The 17,761-nt window shown below is 43.3% G+C and overlaps 1 protein-coding gene across 2 annotated transcripts in view; it reads right to left on the bottom strand.

Moving 5' to 3' along the window:
- The window catches only part of SH3RF3 (SH3 domain containing ring finger 3), a 244,511-nt gene that overhangs the window by 19,930 nt on the left and 206,820 nt on the right, over positions 1-17,761 (bottom strand). For both annotated transcript variants that reach the window (XM_085053727.1, XM_085053719.1), the window contains exon 8: positions 15,948-16,249. In XM_085053727.1, the coding sequence (XP_084909853.1) occupies positions 15,948-16,249 (302 nt within the window). The remainder of the gene's footprint in view (positions 1-15,947; positions 16,250-17,761) is intronic.

Genomic DNA, 17,761 nt, shown 5'->3' on the forward strand with positions numbered 1-17,761 from the left:
CACCTTGCTAAAAAGAGACCATAAAAACAGTAACATTCTCAGAATTATTGCTACGGTAAAAAAATTAGGTATTTTGGCAAGAGCTGAGAAAACAGGACAAAACCAGGAATGAGCCCTCCCCTGTGCCCTCTCAGCTTTGGGAAATCAGCTGTTCAGAGACTTCCTCAGCTGCAAGGGTCTGAGAGAGGGCAAAAGGATGCAGTGTCAGCCAAGGAAGAGACACAAAAGGTTGGGAACCGCAACCCCAGAGCACTTTCACAGCCCTGCAACTGCTATTTGGTTTCCTCAGTTCTATCTCTGCTGTGCAAAACACCATAGATCAAGGGCTGCTGCACTCACACTGCACCAAGGAGCCACAAAAGTACCAGTGATGGGGCTGGCAAGGCTCTATTCCTTCTTGGATACCAAGAAGGCTCTATTCCTTCTTGGCCGCTCCCCAGCCTGACATTGCACTGCCTTTGTACATACCAAGGGCTTCCTTACAGCTACCATGGGGGTCTCCTACATGATGCTACAGTGTGTCTTAAGACCTAACCTAATCTGAAGCCTAGAAATCTTACACCTTTTTTTTTTTAATACAAATCAAGGTGCCTAAATGATTTAGGCAACTGTGGTATACTAAGTGTACTTTCTAGAGAATATAAGCCAAACAGCTGGACAGACCATAAGCGTTCTTGTGAAACTTTAGGTTTCATTTATTCAAACTAGAAGATAATCTATCTCAGCTTGACTGACAGCACAGGATTCTGAAATGAGAAAAAGATGTACAAATAAATTAACTGCTAGACGAACTGCTTAAAATTAATGTTTCTAAATAAGATGATTTAGACTGACTGGTTAGCTTGCTGCTCCTTGTCTCTCCTAAGGAATTGAAAAAGATTAACTGGTCCTGGGAAGCGCTGGGACTAACACTCAGATTTTGCAGAAAGCCAGAGCAAGTTCACTCACTGAACACCTGAATGAAAGAGAATCAATGACAGAAGTCACAATGTGTTTCAACATACTCTAGTCTTACACGTAGTTGGCTCTGGCTCTACCCATTCACAAGGGATAGATTCCATTTCAGAAGCAAACAGTTAAAATTGCTTGGCCTTGCCTCATAATCTTGTTAAATGACAGGCAAGTGACACTTGTACTTTTATGGAAAGCAGAAACATGGGGGTAAATGGTTTGGGTTAGTGGAGGCCATCTTTTGCCTTATCCCTGATGTATCTATTCCCACTTGGTTGATATTGTTCCAGCAGCTGTGCCACCTCAGGCTGTAATTTCAGCACTTCCAACAAACTACACAGTATTGGGCTGGCCTGCACTCAGGGGGAAGATTGCTTGTGGAAAAATCAGGTATCACGGGAGGTATATTCTCTCAAAATCAATTCCCCACTGGAAGAGAAAAAAGGTATGTCTGCGGACAATGAAAAATTGCCAGGATTTGTGTGTGCCAGACACTGGAACACATTGCAGTGAAATAATTCCTTCCAAGGATTAAACAGTTCCTAAAAGATACATTTAGCTAGAGACTGGGGAGTCATCTGAGACTGACAGAACATGTCACACCTGCATGGACTGCGGCCAAGAGGTGACCAAAGCAGAAGCTCCTCTTGCCTGCATTTCTGAAAACTATCTGGGCTTTGCACTACTGCTAGGGCAGCCTAGATGAGTGAGAGACAGGAATGAGAGGGGCCCTGATGGTCCTCTGATGGTCTGACATTTTAGAAGCAGGTTCCTGACATCATCAAAGTCACAAACATGAACATTGTGCTCTCTCTGAAGGCTGACCTCCAGTTTTGGCAGCTATCAACAGTATCAAATCTGAGCATACAAAAAAAAATTTCTAGTTTATTTCATACATTAAAAATATCAGGCCTTGTCCCTACTCCCTCCTGCCATCATGACAGCATGTCTCAAACAAAGCAAGTGATACTACTAACACACTCAGGCTGATGGTTTCTTTTCTGGGAATAAGGGAAGCTTGGCCTCTCTCAGCACTCATGGGAGTGCAGGGAGTCACAGGTGCTATTTTTCCTTGGGCACTACAGGCCCCGCTGGGATGTCCCTTGCACAGGGACAGAGCTGTTGTCCTGCACACTGATGTGATCAATTATTGAAGTGCGTAAGATTTGCAGGCACAGCAGCTGAGGTTTCTTCAACCTCCTCTGTCAGCTGTGCTACAGGCATTTTCACTCCTACTATGTTTCCAAGCAATGCCCTGTGAATTACTCCTAGGATACCCTAAGGTGGCTGAAACAGCTTTCTCTCATGAAGATCAATTGATCAAGTAGACCCTTTAAAAAAATGAAAAAAGAATCCCAGAATAATTTTAAAGTATTGCAAAGAAAGTGGTTGTCCATGTCAGAGGAATGACCAAGCATGTAAATGACAATTTCTTTGATAAAGTCACCAAAGAACTGTCACTTTCCAAATGCCAAAACACTTGGGCTGTAATTACTAGTGAGCTTTGCAATGGTGAAAATCTTGTTTTCTCAAGTCTTGGCAGCACATGCCATAAGAGCATCCTCCCTTCAGCAAAAACTGAATTTCATCTTTTTTCCTAGTTTCGTCTTTTTTTGTTGCTTAAGAAAATACTGCCCCCGCCACTTTTGCTAAAAATACCCTATACTAAAGGCAGGTCTTTAGGAGTATAAAATCCCCCTTTGTTAAATTAAAGTGCAGAGCAAGAAGGATCAGCAATGAAAAACAGTGCTAACCAAAGGGAACAACTAGGGCATAAGCAGATAAGGGGAATCAATAGCACTGTGGCTTATTTTTCCTTTTGTACTAACCCGGATTTTAAAATGCTACCCTGTCCCTCCATTCTACCTTCTCTTCCTTTGTCTGTTTAGTCCTCTACTTTTTACCTGACACATGACCTGCAGGTATGACCATATAATGAAATATAATTGAGTTACACTGATTTAACTAATTACCACTTGGCACGTGTGCCATCTAAAAAATGTTAGCTCAAAAGTCAGGCTTAAAGTGGTTTGGGTAACCCAAGATGTCTGAGGATATGCTTTATACCAGAGCTGACAGTAGTGTAATATCATGATGCAGCCAGTGAGAAGCATCTCACACAGGCTGCACACAGAGCCACATCTGTAACCTCAAGTGCTCTCTGAACACAAATTTGTTGCATGTCTGGATTGTGCTATGCAATAAGGCAGTGACATCTGGTTGGTGTTTTCATTTGCAACTACTGCAGAAATAACTACCAATGACAGCACATATACAGCATATTCCTCTTCAGTCTGCCAGCTAGTTGACTGATGCAGAAGAGGCCAGTGTGACCTGAAATAAATGGTGAATCCTGCCAACCACTGGAAAGAAATGGTCAATTTTAACACACAAGGTAAAAATGCTTCTGTGAAAATGTTGGGCAAATACATCTTACATCTGAAAATGATGGGAACTATATAAAGATAAAATCACTACTGCACTGGAGCAAAAATGACAGCTCTGTCATTCCATCTCTGCGCTTGCCTACCACAGATGAAGATGAAAAACCCCTTACACAAGTCAGATAATGGTGCAAGACCACAGGGGTTGATTGACAGACTGGCAGACTTTCTTATTTTCATTTTAGCAAAACAGAGTGGGCAAACATTGACTTAGAATTGTCTCATCTTCAATTTGATCCTGGTTGATTAGAATGACTCTGCCTATAAAGATAACAGAATTAGTAGTCCATTAATTAAGCAATCACAACTTCTATTCTAGGTCCTGTACAATGATTACTTTGATGTATCTGACAATCTTCCCAGAGCAGAATAGGCAATATGATGAGTATCTTGCACAGGTTTGTTCTTTCAACTTCTTCCTGCTAGAACGGCAATGTGTGTGTTTGAGGAGCCCCTTCCAATCTCCTTCTTTTTAACTCAGCAACATTCACACAAGAATTCCAACTACAGATAACCAGACGCTACCAGTTGCTTTGCAATGTTTTCCAGTTAATGATTTCCTGTCAAACCAAGAGGACATTTCAAGTATGTGCCATCATGGCTCATCTCAGTTCCAGTGCTAGTCAATCTTTCCATTAATTACTTGCTGGGTGAGCTACTGCGTGTACTTCTAAAACCAGCAGTGGGTACTGAGCTGATCAAGTCCACAAGCAGTGTCCTGGTTTTACCTGGGACACAGTTAATTTTCTTCAAAGTAGCTTGTATGGTGCTGCATTTTGGATTTGTGACCACACAAGGGTAATAGCACCCCCTGTTTTAGTTAGCAAGCAGCACTTGCACATTGTTAAGGCCTTTTCTGCCTCTCACCCACCCCACCAATGGGCTGGGGGTGCACAAGGAGCTGGGAAGGGACACAGTTGGGACATCTGATCCTAAGTGATGAAAGGGATGTACCAGACCATATGATGTTGTACTCAGCAGTTGAAAGCTTGGGGAAGAAGTAGGAAGGGGGGCACATTTAGGGTGATGGTGTTTGTCATCCCAAGTTACCATAACTGTGATGGAGCTTGGCTGTTCTAAAGATGGCAGAACATCTGCCAGTCCATGGGAAATGGTGAGTGAACTCCTTGTTTTGCTTTGTTTGTGTGTGCAGCTTTTGCTTTACCTATTAAATGTCTTTATCCCATTCCATGAGTTTTATCACTTTTACTGATTCTCTCCCCCTTCCCACTGTGGCAGGGAGCAAGTGAGTGGCTGTGTGAGTCTAAGATGCCTGCCAGGGTTAATCCACAACAGTAGGATTAACAGGGTAAGAATTCAGAGCAATTTTCCTAAAATGGAGAAATTATCTCAAATCACCACAGTGAAGTCTGCAAAGACAGGCATGATATGCAACTGGTAGGAATGAGAAATCAAACAAAGAGATGCAAAATGAGGACTGACTGGCCAGCCAGCAGCTCTGCAAAGGGACATGGAAGTTACACTGGATCACAAACTGGGAGTGAGTCAAGATGCTGCTGTGAAAAAGACACACTTCATCTGTAAACAACTTATATGTTAGTCATGGAAAGCATTTATTCCATCCTAATTGCCACTAACAAGATCTCAGCACAGCTGCACTCAGGGACACTGTTCTTTAAGACACCAGCAAGCTGAAGACTGCCCAGAGGAGAGCTGAAAGTATAATCCGAGGCCTAGAAAACATTACTGTGAAGAAAGGCTGGGAACTGGGCTCAGTGAGGTTGAAATAAGAGAATTCTCAAGGACTAAACACATTATCAGTTCTCTAACATGTGAAGCTCTCTAACATCTTTCTCTTGCTGTCAAGAGAAAGCTGATCAGCAGTTCCATCTGGAGCAAGACATGAAGAAGTGAGACTGAATTGTAACCATATAAGATTTGTGAGGGACAATAGGGAATTTTCTGGCCCAAGGAATATGAAAGGATGGGGATGGATTGTTCAGGGAAGTTGTGGAATGGTCTTAATGGAACAATTTCAAGAAAAGTCAGCCATCTCTAGTGGGCAGTTTGCATCCACCTGACTTTCTCACAGCTGATGAAAGGAAACCCATCCCAGGCCTTGGGGCCACCATCCTTACTACCTCCCCTGTCCCACTGTCTCTGCTGGCCAGCTGTATCTCTCAGCCAGGTTCACTCTAAGTCTGCCTACCAGGAGTATCTGGCTTAGATATAAAACCTGTCCAGAAAAATTTTAAAAGTTGCAAAATCTTTTTTATGTCCTGATCAAAGCCTAGCTTATGCATTTCCCTTGCCACAGCAGACACCATTGTGTTGATAGGATCTGCCTCCCTAACCTCCTCCCTTTTCTGTCTCAAAACTAAAGATTTGAAAAATAACATGATGTTGTATGGGAGGGAATAGAGATCCCTGAGGTCATAAAAAAAGCCAGCTAGTTCCATTTTAAAATATACTAGTTCTGGACTGATCATGAATTGGGACAAAATGACTACAACACAGGAAATCTACTTTACTGCAAAATAAGTTGGCCATGGACTCACATAAAATTATTTCTTCTCTCCCTCAGGCATCTGGTGATGAAGCCCAATACCAGTCTGCTTCTAGCATGCTGAATACAGTGAGCTGGGACTGAAGGTTAGTATTACAGCTTCTGTAGTCTTAACTTATGGAAACATGTCACTGAATATGAACCAAACAAAATATATGCAAAAAAAGGCAAAGCAACAGGTTGAGTTCTGCCTTTATAATAAAGTGCTTTTTCAAAGGTTGGCTGCTTGACACACTATATTAATTGATTACAGGCAGCCTGCAGATGCAGTGTCAGAAAAGTGATTTTTGCATGGTATACTTTTTGAATTCCTGAGACTGATCTTTTCTCCAGAGGGCATAATAAGAACATTTTTTTCAGTCCTTCAGAGACGAGCACTGACTCCATGTCTTCACTTGGTCCAAAGGGAATTACTAGATGCTTGAGACATTCAGTCAAAAAAATAACAACTCAGACTGACTTTAATGTGGCTTTACCATTTGGCAAAAGAAAGGCCAAGGGCTTGTAAATCTTTATGCTGCTTCTGCAATATGAAAAATAAACAAAAGTGTACAAAATAAGATAAATATCCCTTTGCTGTAATTTGGTTATGCCCTCAAGTTACGTAACAAAAATAAAAACATGCCACAGATATTTGCTGACTGTTGTAACCTGCTATTCCTACAGTATTGATGTTTGTCAGAAACTGCAATTTCATTTAACTTACGTAATTCTTCTAGCAGAGCTTGCTGAAAAAATTCTGCATTGACTGTAGACATTTTAACCCACCTAGGAAAAATACCAGTACCCGTGTGATGAGAAAAAGAAACATGGGCACTGAAAAGTTGTTTATAGACAGTTTTCACAGGAAAGTTCAGGCTTTGTCTCCATAAAAAAACAGCATTGGCACTTGAGATTCTTGTACTCAGTGAATAATCTCTGTTGCCTCTTGGTGGTTTAAAACTCACTGGCTTGTGAATTCACAGTTGGAAAACCAATGAGGAAAACAAATGAGTCCTGAACATGTGAGATGCCAAGTTGCCACCAACTCTGACACACAGCAAGTTGTTTCATTGTTTTCAAGGCATCCAGCTTTCTACTCGGTTTTTCTGCTGGAATAGTTTAATCCTGCATGTCTTCCTTCCTGGGAGTGGTGGGGTAGTGTCAGCTCATGCCAGCTCTGTGTGTTACTGCTTCAGGCAGAAAAGCGAATCACAGGGACAGGAACAGCATTCACACTCTGGAGTTTTTAACCCATGCATGGGAATTGGGAGTTTGATGTCATGAGGGAATGAGAGCTCAAACCATGTTCTTCAGGAACAGGGCAGGAAGAGGGCAGAAGCCATGAGGGGATGCTCAGCTGCAGAGTTGTATGGTCTGGGGTGGGAATTGTCCCTGTGATCCCTCAACAGGCGGAATGTGTCAATGTCTCCCATCGATAGCACAAGAGCGCTTACATTTCACCCAACTAATCCAAGGACATACTTGCCATCCCCACCCACAGCCTGGCCCCATCCAGCCATCTGGTCCCACATGATTTCTTCTGCAGGCAGGGGAATGCCATGGGAACGCCAGTGCTGGGATGCTCACACGCAGACACACACACTCACACACACATACGCCTCCAGCCTTCTGCTTCCAGTGCTCCCTTGCATGCTCTTTCTTTTGTCAGTTCTACTTTCTTCTTCAAGCTGTGCTAAGGATTTAGCAAAAGCCCATGGGCCCTCTGTGTTATAAAATTAGGTCTCTACAGGTGCCAGGAGAATGCTGTGCCTTGGCATCCAAACAGCTTCATCTCCAGTTAGCAGATAAACTGAATTTCCTCTTGAAGTTAAAGCACTCTCCATCTTCTCTTCCCTGGGATCCGCTTCCCCTTAAGGCCACAGAATGCAGCACAGAACCACTCAAAAGAGTGTTAGAGAAATCCACTGCGGACACTTGAGAAATCCTGTGACAGCACTGTGAGGCAGATAAGCAGAGGCGGGGGGAGAGGAGAGAAAAAAGGAATAGCTTTTGGAGACTGCTTGGCAGCAAAGTCAGTGCTTGAAATATCTGTGGGGAGTTTGAAAGCATTTCCTAACATCAAAAATGTGAAGAAGAAAAAGAAATTTTGATCAATGACTTACTGCCCTTGATCTAAGCAAAAGAATCCTAGCCAGTCAGAAATAACAGAAATCTGTTTTATTGTAAAGCTTTAAGTTTTCTATGTTTTGACAGCTGGGGCTCATGCTTTTGGCTGGGTTATTTGCCAACCTTAAAATATTCATCACCGAGTTGCCAGGTTTTTGTCCTTTCAAACTGAGCTCTAACGATAAAGGAGAAGGTGCTGGAGAGATTTTAAGCATGAGTTTTCTGCCCTAAAACAGAACTTTGTGGCATGAATTCACATGACCAGCGAAAGAGGTTTCCACTCCCTGGCCAAGTTTCTGGTGAATCACTTGCTGGTCACTGAGCCAAGATTCACTTTCTGGAGCATGGGAAGCAGTGGTTCATTTGTGATGGAGACAGCCCCCTTGCCTTTGTTGAGAGGAAATGGATTAACAATATGTATTCCGTGCACAAATCTTGAGAGAACATAGCTAAAATCTTCCAGACTAAAGCATCCTTACCAAAAAAACCAATCTGGAACATGTTACACTGAAAAGTCAAAGCTGATTCTGAAACTGATCAATGATATGCTGGTGTTGGTGGCTCCAGGATCAACTCAGATGTCTTACAGAATACTGAGGAAAATTACTGTCACAGAATTTATTCTTTTTGATGCAAACCTTTAGATTACTAATCCAATGTTGCTTCCTCTTAATGCATTCTATACTTATTCTAAGAATTCAAGTCCAGCTCTTCTGGTTTTGTGCAAGTTGTTTATTGTTATGTATTGCACTGTTTCCATTTAATAACTTGGCTGTTATCATTCTATTTCATACCGGTACAATTTAGTGGGCTTTCTTAGGTGAACCTAAGTGAAATATTTTTCCCAAATGGAAAAATATTAAGTAATTTCATATCTGCTAGGAAGACTGAATTCCTCTTCCAGAAGCTCAGGGTCAGTCTTATTGACTTTGTATCTGAAAAATCTGCTTGCATCAACTCTGTCCTTAGCTTCATCTACTCGTCCCAGGTGACCACTATTTTTGTCACATCATTTTGTATCTACAAAGTCCTTGCAAGTGCTCAACACTTCACTTTTGAGACCAATCTTTCACTTTCTGGATAAGGAATTAAATTTCTTTGGGGATATGAAGTGATAACAAATCCTTTTCACTCAGGGACAAGTTAATATGAGAAGAAGTCGCAATGCAGAGACTAACACTTAGTAAGTGAAAACCGAAAGTGCATAACTGTCTAGTTCTTCAGATAGTTTCAGTTCTACCAACTAACAGCTTAATTGGACAGCTGTAATGTGAACTAAGGTCAAAGAGCATCTCAGAGTTTATGAAGCCAAATTTCTAAAGGGCCTTTGATCTAGTCTCCAACCCTACATAAAGCCAGGGCACGTGACTAAGTGCATAGGCAGGAGGCCTGCACTGAGGGATGCTGCCAGGTAGGACTGGGTGCTGGGATGCAATTTAGGAGAAGGTAGAGGAAGGTACTGACAGGAAGACGGAGTGGTGGAGAGTGAAGTCTCTCTGATCATGTCTATTCTGGCATAAAAGACAAGGGCAGGATTAAGCAAAAAAACTATATCTGCAGTCATTAACCTTTGTGGGTTTGGCTTATATCAGCTTCCTGCTATGCTCTGCGCTGCTGCAGCCTCACCTTGAGTCCTGTGTGCAGTTTTCGGCCCACAGTGTAAGAAACATATAAGGGTATTACAGAAAACCCAAAGAAGGACTACGAACATGGTGAAGAGCTCTGAGAAGTCACGTGAGGATCTTCTGAGGTAACTTATTTTGTCCTGGAGAACAAGAGGAGACCTCACAGCAGTCTGCAACTTCCTCATGAGGGGCAGTGCAAGGGCAGGCACTGATCGCTCTAGTGACCAGTGACAGGACCCAAGGCCATGGTCTGAAGCTGTATCAGGGGAGGTTTAGGCTGAATATCAGGAAAAGGTTCTCCACCCAGAGGGTGGCTGGGCACTGGAACAGGCTCCCCAGGGAAGTGGTCACAGCAACCAAGCCTGACAGAGTTCAAGAAGCATTTGGACAATGCTCCCGAGCACAGGGTATGATTCTTGGGACTCTCCTCTGCAGGTCCAGGAGTTGGACTTGATGATCCTTGTGGGTCCCTTCCAACTCAGGATGTTCTATGATTCTATGAACTAGCACTCTCCATGGACAACACAGGGGCACAGTTTGGGCCGCACCACTTACCAGGACTGTTTTTGATGAGCAGTCTGGATGTAGCCACCCTATTCTGGGCAGAGAAGAAAGCTTAGAAGCATGGATGTAAGTCATGCTGGGACATTTGCAGGGCCAGAAGACAGGCCTTGGCTTGTTCCTTTTTGCAGTGTAGTTCTCACACCAGCATCATGCCAAACATACTGTATCATTTGAGGAATGCATTTGTTTTAAGCAGGACTGATACTTGAGAAAGTGAGTGACACTGGTGAAAACAGACAGATGTTTACTGATTCAGTCTTCACATGCAAAACTGTTGGTGTGTGTTCAAAGTAGTTTTCTGAAGATGGATCTTTTCTGATCTTACCATCAGGAAACAGCGGCCTAGTGTATTTTCCCATTTGTTGTGACTTGTTAATGGAGATTCTCTATATATTCCAGGGACATAGTTCCTAAATTTAAAGCTGCAAACAGACTTGTTCTCTCATCACACTTGTAAGAAATGTTTAATTTCACATTGCCAATTTTCAAATATTTCAAATACTCTGGCTAGGTAAAACAGAAAAGAATTACTGTATCTCAGTGATGAATTAATGACTTGCTTGCTAGTGTGAGCTCTTATTTTCCTCTCTGTCAGCTCTTAGGCCAGACATTTTGGAAGAGTTTAATCAAAATCCTCATCAAAAGCCAAATGAGTGGATTTTAAAGAAAGTTTAATTACAGTGGTCAAACCACCCAGCACGATTTGCTTGATTTGATTAACATAATGAGGAGCTCATTTAATGAGAAATGCATTAATTCATTCAAACAAGTGGTTTTATCAGTGGTATTAAGCATCAACCCAGATTATGTACAGCAGAAACTATTATAGCAAAAATTGAGCAAGGTCAAAGCAGTAGTCATACCATAATTACAAGCTCTCAGCTGTAATCTACCAGTTGAACTTGAGTAGTACTCACCCTGCCTGAGAAAGCAGGGTCCCTATTTTAAAAAGCCCCCAAACCACACACTTTTGCTCCTATTCAACAGCTGAGATCTCTCCATCTCTTTCTTTCAGAAGTTCAGAAGATTTGGGAATCAGCACTTAAGTTTTTCAGTTTCAGATGGCTACACATGCGGATGTTAGTAACAAATGACGAAGTAAGAGCTCAAAGGGGCCCTGCTATGACTCCATTCCCTTAAAGGAAATGGATGTTGTCTATATGCCCTTTGTTTCTATACCTCTCCTGACCCTGTTGTCTATATGCTCTTAGTTTTTATATCTCTCCTGACCCTGTGATGTCTTAGGGATGCTCCCATCCTAACCTGGAATAAAATTACTCTGGGGAAAAATTAGTATTTTACTTCTGGGGAAAGGAACCTCCTTCTTGGAGAAAGAAGAAAAATTCACCTCAAGTGCAATGTATTTGAGAAAAATAAGAGTCTCCTTCACACCTTTCTCTCTTTAACTGCCTTTATATACATTTCACACCTTATAGTTCAACTTCCCCATTTCAGGACCCCTTCCTGTGGGCTTTGCACAGCACCCTTCACCTGCAACCCCCACTGGCACCCCTTCTCCGGTGCTCCTTGCTCTATCTCCCATCAGCTGCCAACACTCTTCCCTCTCCTATGCTGCCTTAACCAGTGTTACCTCTTCTGCCGTGCTCCCTTACCTTTACTCAGGCCACTTGTTATTCCTGCAGTGTCTGCATTACCCCTGTGGGAGCTGCCTTTCCTGCTGCTTCCTACTGTGCCGATACAGCACTGAAACTTCTTTGATTTTCAAGTGCTCTACTTCTCAGCCTGCTTGGCTGCCAGAGCACTTTCCAAGCACTGTTGCACAGTGGACTTAAGCACTGTCTATTGCTCAGTTTTTTGTCAGCTACCATCAGCAACTGGTAAAGGGGACCATACTCAAAACTGTTCACGAAGCAGACAGGAGGCTGGTCAAGGAGCTGAGAAGTGGAGCACAAGCGGGATCCTCCAGGAGTAGATGCATACTAACAAGTGAAGACTGGCAAGAAAGCAGAATTTTACCTCCTGATTAAGTCAGCAGGAATATGACAGTAAGACCCTATTATTAGGGCACCTAAATGAATATAACTACCAAGGTTCACCTGCTGCTTTGGAAGTCTGGATCAAGATCTTCAACAAGTAAGCTGAAGCAGAGAACTAAAGATGTCAAAAAATAGACTTAGGGATTTATTTGCTATATTAATAGAAAATGAGCAAGAAAATCATTCATGCTGATCTGAAAACCATAATCCTTATGATTATTTCTGCCAGTTGCCTTTAAACCAAAAGGAAATGAATAAAAATTGGAATTGGTGTCCCTTAGTTTTAGAGAAGTCTTGGGATCTGCCTATATCTGACTGCTGCACACCAACATGAACTGGTGATATTGGCATATAAACATTTGCAGTGAGGAAAGCACTGACAGTGATGACCCCACCATACACTCAGCAAGGCTGCTCCCAAGGTAAAGTCAATTCCATCTTGGAACAAGCAACGCAAACAGCACATACAGACTCACTGCAGAAGCTGCTCCTTGATGTCACCTTTAGTATCCCTGAGTGAAATCTACATGGGAAATCATGAAACATAAATTCTTAGAAGGTCATATCTTAAAATACTTTTCCCCACTATCTTTCAGCCCGGTCTTCAAGCTGACAATCAATATTGCTAAAGTTATAATCTGAAGAAAATTCCCCAAGGACCAATATATCTCACTATACCAGAGCGATAAATGCAAAAATTGCAATTTATCTCCATGGCCCTCAAAAGAACTATGAAAAACAATGGATCCTCATCACATCCATCCCTGAATGCAAACTACTTCTTCTTATGTATATGTGCCCTCTGTACCATAGTGAACTCACAGTGGCAACCCCTGCATGAAGGAAAACCATGGATAATAACAAGAAAATGTTTCCTAAACCAGTTATTCCCTGATATTTCAGCCTTCATCCTCAAGGGTATCCTACAAAAGACACTGGGAAGACTAAGCCAGGATTAAAGTTAACAATTTCATGGGACACCAGAAATTGTTGATTCTAAAAACAACGCTAATTTTATGGCACATTACAATTTACATCACATCTGACTTGCTAATCTCAGTTTCTCAGGAGATAATTACCTGTGCATTTCTTCCATCCTGTGTGCAGTAGAGCTGAAGACCTTATTACCTCTCCTCTTACTAACTTCCCCTCTGTTCCTTTCATCTCAAAATACCTGACTGATTAATATAATGAAACTGAACTCAGAAAAATTGCTTCTGATCTTTGCTTATCTGGCAGCTTGCTAGCTGTGTCCCTCCTTCTGTTTTTTGCTCCTTGATCTTGCCTGATTTTTTTCCTATTACGCATACTGGTAACAGATACTGCCTTTCTCCATAGATATTCATTCTGAGTGTTATGACACTTCCCTGTTTACCAAAAAACCTGCCCAACAAACCTCCACTTTGAAAATATCAAGCATGCTTCCAGATAGGGTTCCAGCTCCAACTCACAGATGCCTTTCTGAATAGTTATATGGCTTTCAGCCTGGCATTATCCAAGTTCTTAACTGCTTCAAATAAATATTAGGGCTTAGCAAAGAATAAAAACACAACTTATCTGGCCAAACATCACTCACTATTTCTAAAAGCAAAGGAAACATTGCTAATTCAGATCTTTCTAAAATGAATGTGAAAGATAACATGGACAAGAATCAGGAATATGTTGTTCAACTGGGGCAGTTATTTATTACCCAATCCAATCAGAAATTAAAAATTTTATTATTACTTCTCTCTCATACTTTCCAGATAGTGAATTGGTCTTTAGCAATGCCCATTGCAATGATATCTATTATTTGCTTCTCCCCTTCATCCATGGAGTTAAAAAACCTCTTAACTTTCCTTCTCTGCGTCCAAATTCACTAACTTTAAGCTGTAACAGCTTGGGAAAGGTTAAACAGTATCTTAGGACTGCACTCAATATAATTTTGCCTAGGGACTTTCAGTGTGCAGTACCATATGAATTAAAATATATGGACCTATCACTTAATGCATTTTAGGAAGTATTAAATAAGGCAGTACACAAAGTTCTGAGGTAATGTGCAGATCTACCACCTCCTTGCCAAATGCTATTCCCTTCCCTAGACTTACAGAAGTAGCAAGTATTGTTCTGTTTCCACTGCATGCAGTTCTTGATGTACACCCGGGAGCTGTTCCTTGTAAGCAAGTGCCTGAATGTCACATTGTCCTAGGTTGCAATACAGATGTATTTAGTATTCTATTACCACAAGCTGTGGGGCATTAGCTGTTATCTCCTGCTATGACTCACCCCTGATAACAGTCAATGGGCCATCAAGAAACCATTGCATGACTCATGGAATTATCTCATCCTATTGTGAGATGCTCCACCCAGGAGGGAGGAGCCAAGCATTCCCACCTGGATATAACCTAGCTTTTTAATGGCATGAGTAGTTCCTGTCTACTGGATTCCCAGGGGACAAGAGCTACCACTGGACCTTCAGGTGGAGACCAGACCTTCCACAGTATCACTGCTTCAACCTAACTACTTCACTTGGACTGCTACCACCACCCTGACTAACAGGGTGTCAGGTTGTGTCTGACTTTGTCAGTGTTTTTCCTTGTATTATCGCACTTATTTTTAATTTTCCTGTTAAATTATAATCCTGACTTGCGATCTCACACTGGTTTGTTTTCCAACTAGCGCACACATCCAGGGCAGAATTTCTACACCCATCTTCTTTCACCAAAATGCATTCAGAGAAGATTCAAAACAGGATTAAGGAAAGGGTTTTAAAGCTTGTATCCCTCATTTTGTGAAACTAGGGGTTATCTGTGACCCTGATGACACATGAGACCTGCCACCTCAGTACTACCATGTACAAAGAAACTGTTTACTCTGTATGTGTCTGTCACCATGGAAACGCTCAGGGAACACATGCAAGGGATTTTTTTCAGGTTCAAAGGAAAAGCAGGCGCCCACATTTCTTCCTCCTACTCAGATACAAACCAGGATCTTGCTCTGCTAGCCAGTACAGAGATAGTCTTCAACACTGATACATGGGAACTGCTGACACAATGTAAACATTTGGTAAAAGCAAAATATTTGCCAAGAACCTAAAAGGCTGGGTGCTTAAAGCAGCTCTCCACGCTGGCTTTCCTTAGCAAGGTATACCAGGGAACATGTACCCAGCTATCGGTCCCACCGCTGGCTCCTAAGAGACTGGCCCTACAGTGCATGAACCTACATCTCAACGAGCAGCGTCCAATTCCCTTCTTTCTCTTTTGGCTGTGCCACTGCAATGAAAGTTTCATGAAGAAATGGAGGTGTTTCTGGAAGAGCAAAACAGCTCCTACCACACACCAGCCGATGTTTTACTGTGCCCGAGGCAGCTGCTGCGTGGCTGGTGCCACCATCAGCCTCTTTGACAAAGGAAGGCAGATGGATTCTAACTTGGCCATCCAGTTCTGACAACCAAGAGCCCACTACAACATCTCTCTGCACCACTGCAAATTTGCAGATCTCAGTGCCGATCATTGGAAGAAACACACAAATTCGGCCCACTCAACTGTGTTTCCCATCCGTGAGCAGGTAATGCGAGAGCAGTTCTGAGGATGGTGGTGGGGAAAGGATGAGGTGAGGAAATACTGTGAGATGAGGATGCCCCAGCTGTCTGGCAATGGAAACTGGTTTCCGCAGGGTGCCTCCTCAGCAGCCCTGTGGGGGAGAGATGCGGCAGGAGCACAGGGCATGGCAGAGGCACGGCGGCCCTTACCTTCTCGTTCTTCCTCTCCTCGGGCTTGCCGGCGGGCCCGGGCGTGGCGGGCCCCAGAGGCCCAGGGCCCACATCCCCGTTGAGGTGCGCGGCGCTGACGTTGGGCGGGGTGATGGCGGCGGCGGCAGAGGTGAGCGGGATGAGGGGTCTGGCCCCCGGGACAGGAGGCTGGTGGCCGTGCTGCGGGGACACGGCGGGGTGAGGCCGAATGGCTGCAGCGGGCAGGTGGGAGGGCGAGCTGGGCGTCCGCAGGGGCGACACGGTGGCCGTGGGTCGCTCCGGGGCCGGCACTGCAGGGTGCACTGAGGGAAGAGGACAGAACACGGGTAAATTCCTCTCACACTGTCCCAATGGGCCCTTCAGTGGCCATAGCTCAGTTGGTCAGAGCAAAGTGCCAATAACACCAAGGTTGTGAGCTTGATCGCCTTAGGGACCATTCACTTAAAGTGCTGGCATCGATGGTCCTTCCCTTCAAACTCAGAGTGTTCTGTGATTCTGTGAAGGTGCCATGCCCTTATGGAGACATAAGCTCTGAACTTTAGCCCAGGATGTCTCACCCTGCAAGTGTTTCCAGCTAATTCCCCTCCAGGCTGCAAAAGGCCTGTCCAAAGTCACCAAAATTGGCTTGTTCCCCCAGTGATGCCACTGGGGAATGGCATTCACTATCCCTGCCCATGCCTGGAAGTAAATAACTAGCCCTGCTGTCTTTTTTAAATACATTATCTCATTCCAGCTGAATTGTTTCCCGCACCCCCAGGCCCCCCTCCTAATGTGATAGGTTTTGGAGCAATGCAACATGGAATCTAAGGGGTTAGCCCAGATGATCCATGCCGACCCTGCAGACAGCAATTACAAAGGGAGGTCTCTTGTTTCAGCCCTAACAAAATGATCAACATCACATCACTGTGCTGCACAGGATAAATTAAGCAGAAATCCACCGGAGGATTTCTGAGCTCAGCCTCCTCTCTGCCAGAAAAGTCCCTAAGGGACTATGCAGTGCCTTTTAGTCTGGCTGCTCCTGCTAAGCAAACCCTGCCTGCAAGCAGTGGGAACCAGGAATTAAAGCTCATCCATTTAACAGTGACTGTGACACACTGACGAGGTCGGCTCTCCAGGGATTCCAGAGCCGGTTGCATGCTTCAGGTTGCAAAAAATGTGATAAAGCTCTGGGTTCCATTTGCCCAGTGATGTTGTCTATGACTTCCAGCTTGGTTGATTGCTTAGGTGTAACCTAAATGCAGCTCCATGTCAAGTATGTACAGCCTAGAAGCTGAGTCCATACTCAGACATTCCCTCACCTAAATGATTCAATAACAGGACTGGCTGGAAAGTGCCCATTTCATAAATGATTTCAAGGTTTCATAATCTTGTTCAGTTCTGTTTCAGTGTAAAATATGAACCTCTGAACATTTTTCTGAGCACAACATGCTCATTCACTCCTCAACAGCCTGTTTTGGCCAGGTTGTTCACCTGGGATGTGAAAACATGGAATGTGATCATTGCACTGTCCTCTTATGTGGAGAACAGCTCTGGAAAGTCATCAATTCCCTTAGCAACATGAGCCAGTATAGCTTCATGGTTGGTCTGGTTGAACTACATCCATTCCTGACAAAAAACATTGAGTCCAGCAAATCAGCTTTTCTTTGACCAAGATGAATTTTACTGAAAAATTTCTGAAGCAGTTTGATCTGTGATTTTTGTACAAATTCACCTGAAGGACAAACTTCTATGCAGCTGGAGTTCACTCAATCTATAACTAAACAACAATGCTAGAACAACTCAAACCACTGGCTCCTATTCCTGTGGTTATCAGT

Source organism: Lichenostomus cassidix, chromosome 1 (genome assembly GCF_008360975.1).
Source record: "Lichenostomus cassidix isolate B80296 chromosome 1, HeHo_3.0, whole genome shotgun sequence".
NCBI lineage: Eukaryota > Metazoa > Chordata > Aves > Passeriformes > Meliphagidae > Lichenostomus > Lichenostomus cassidix.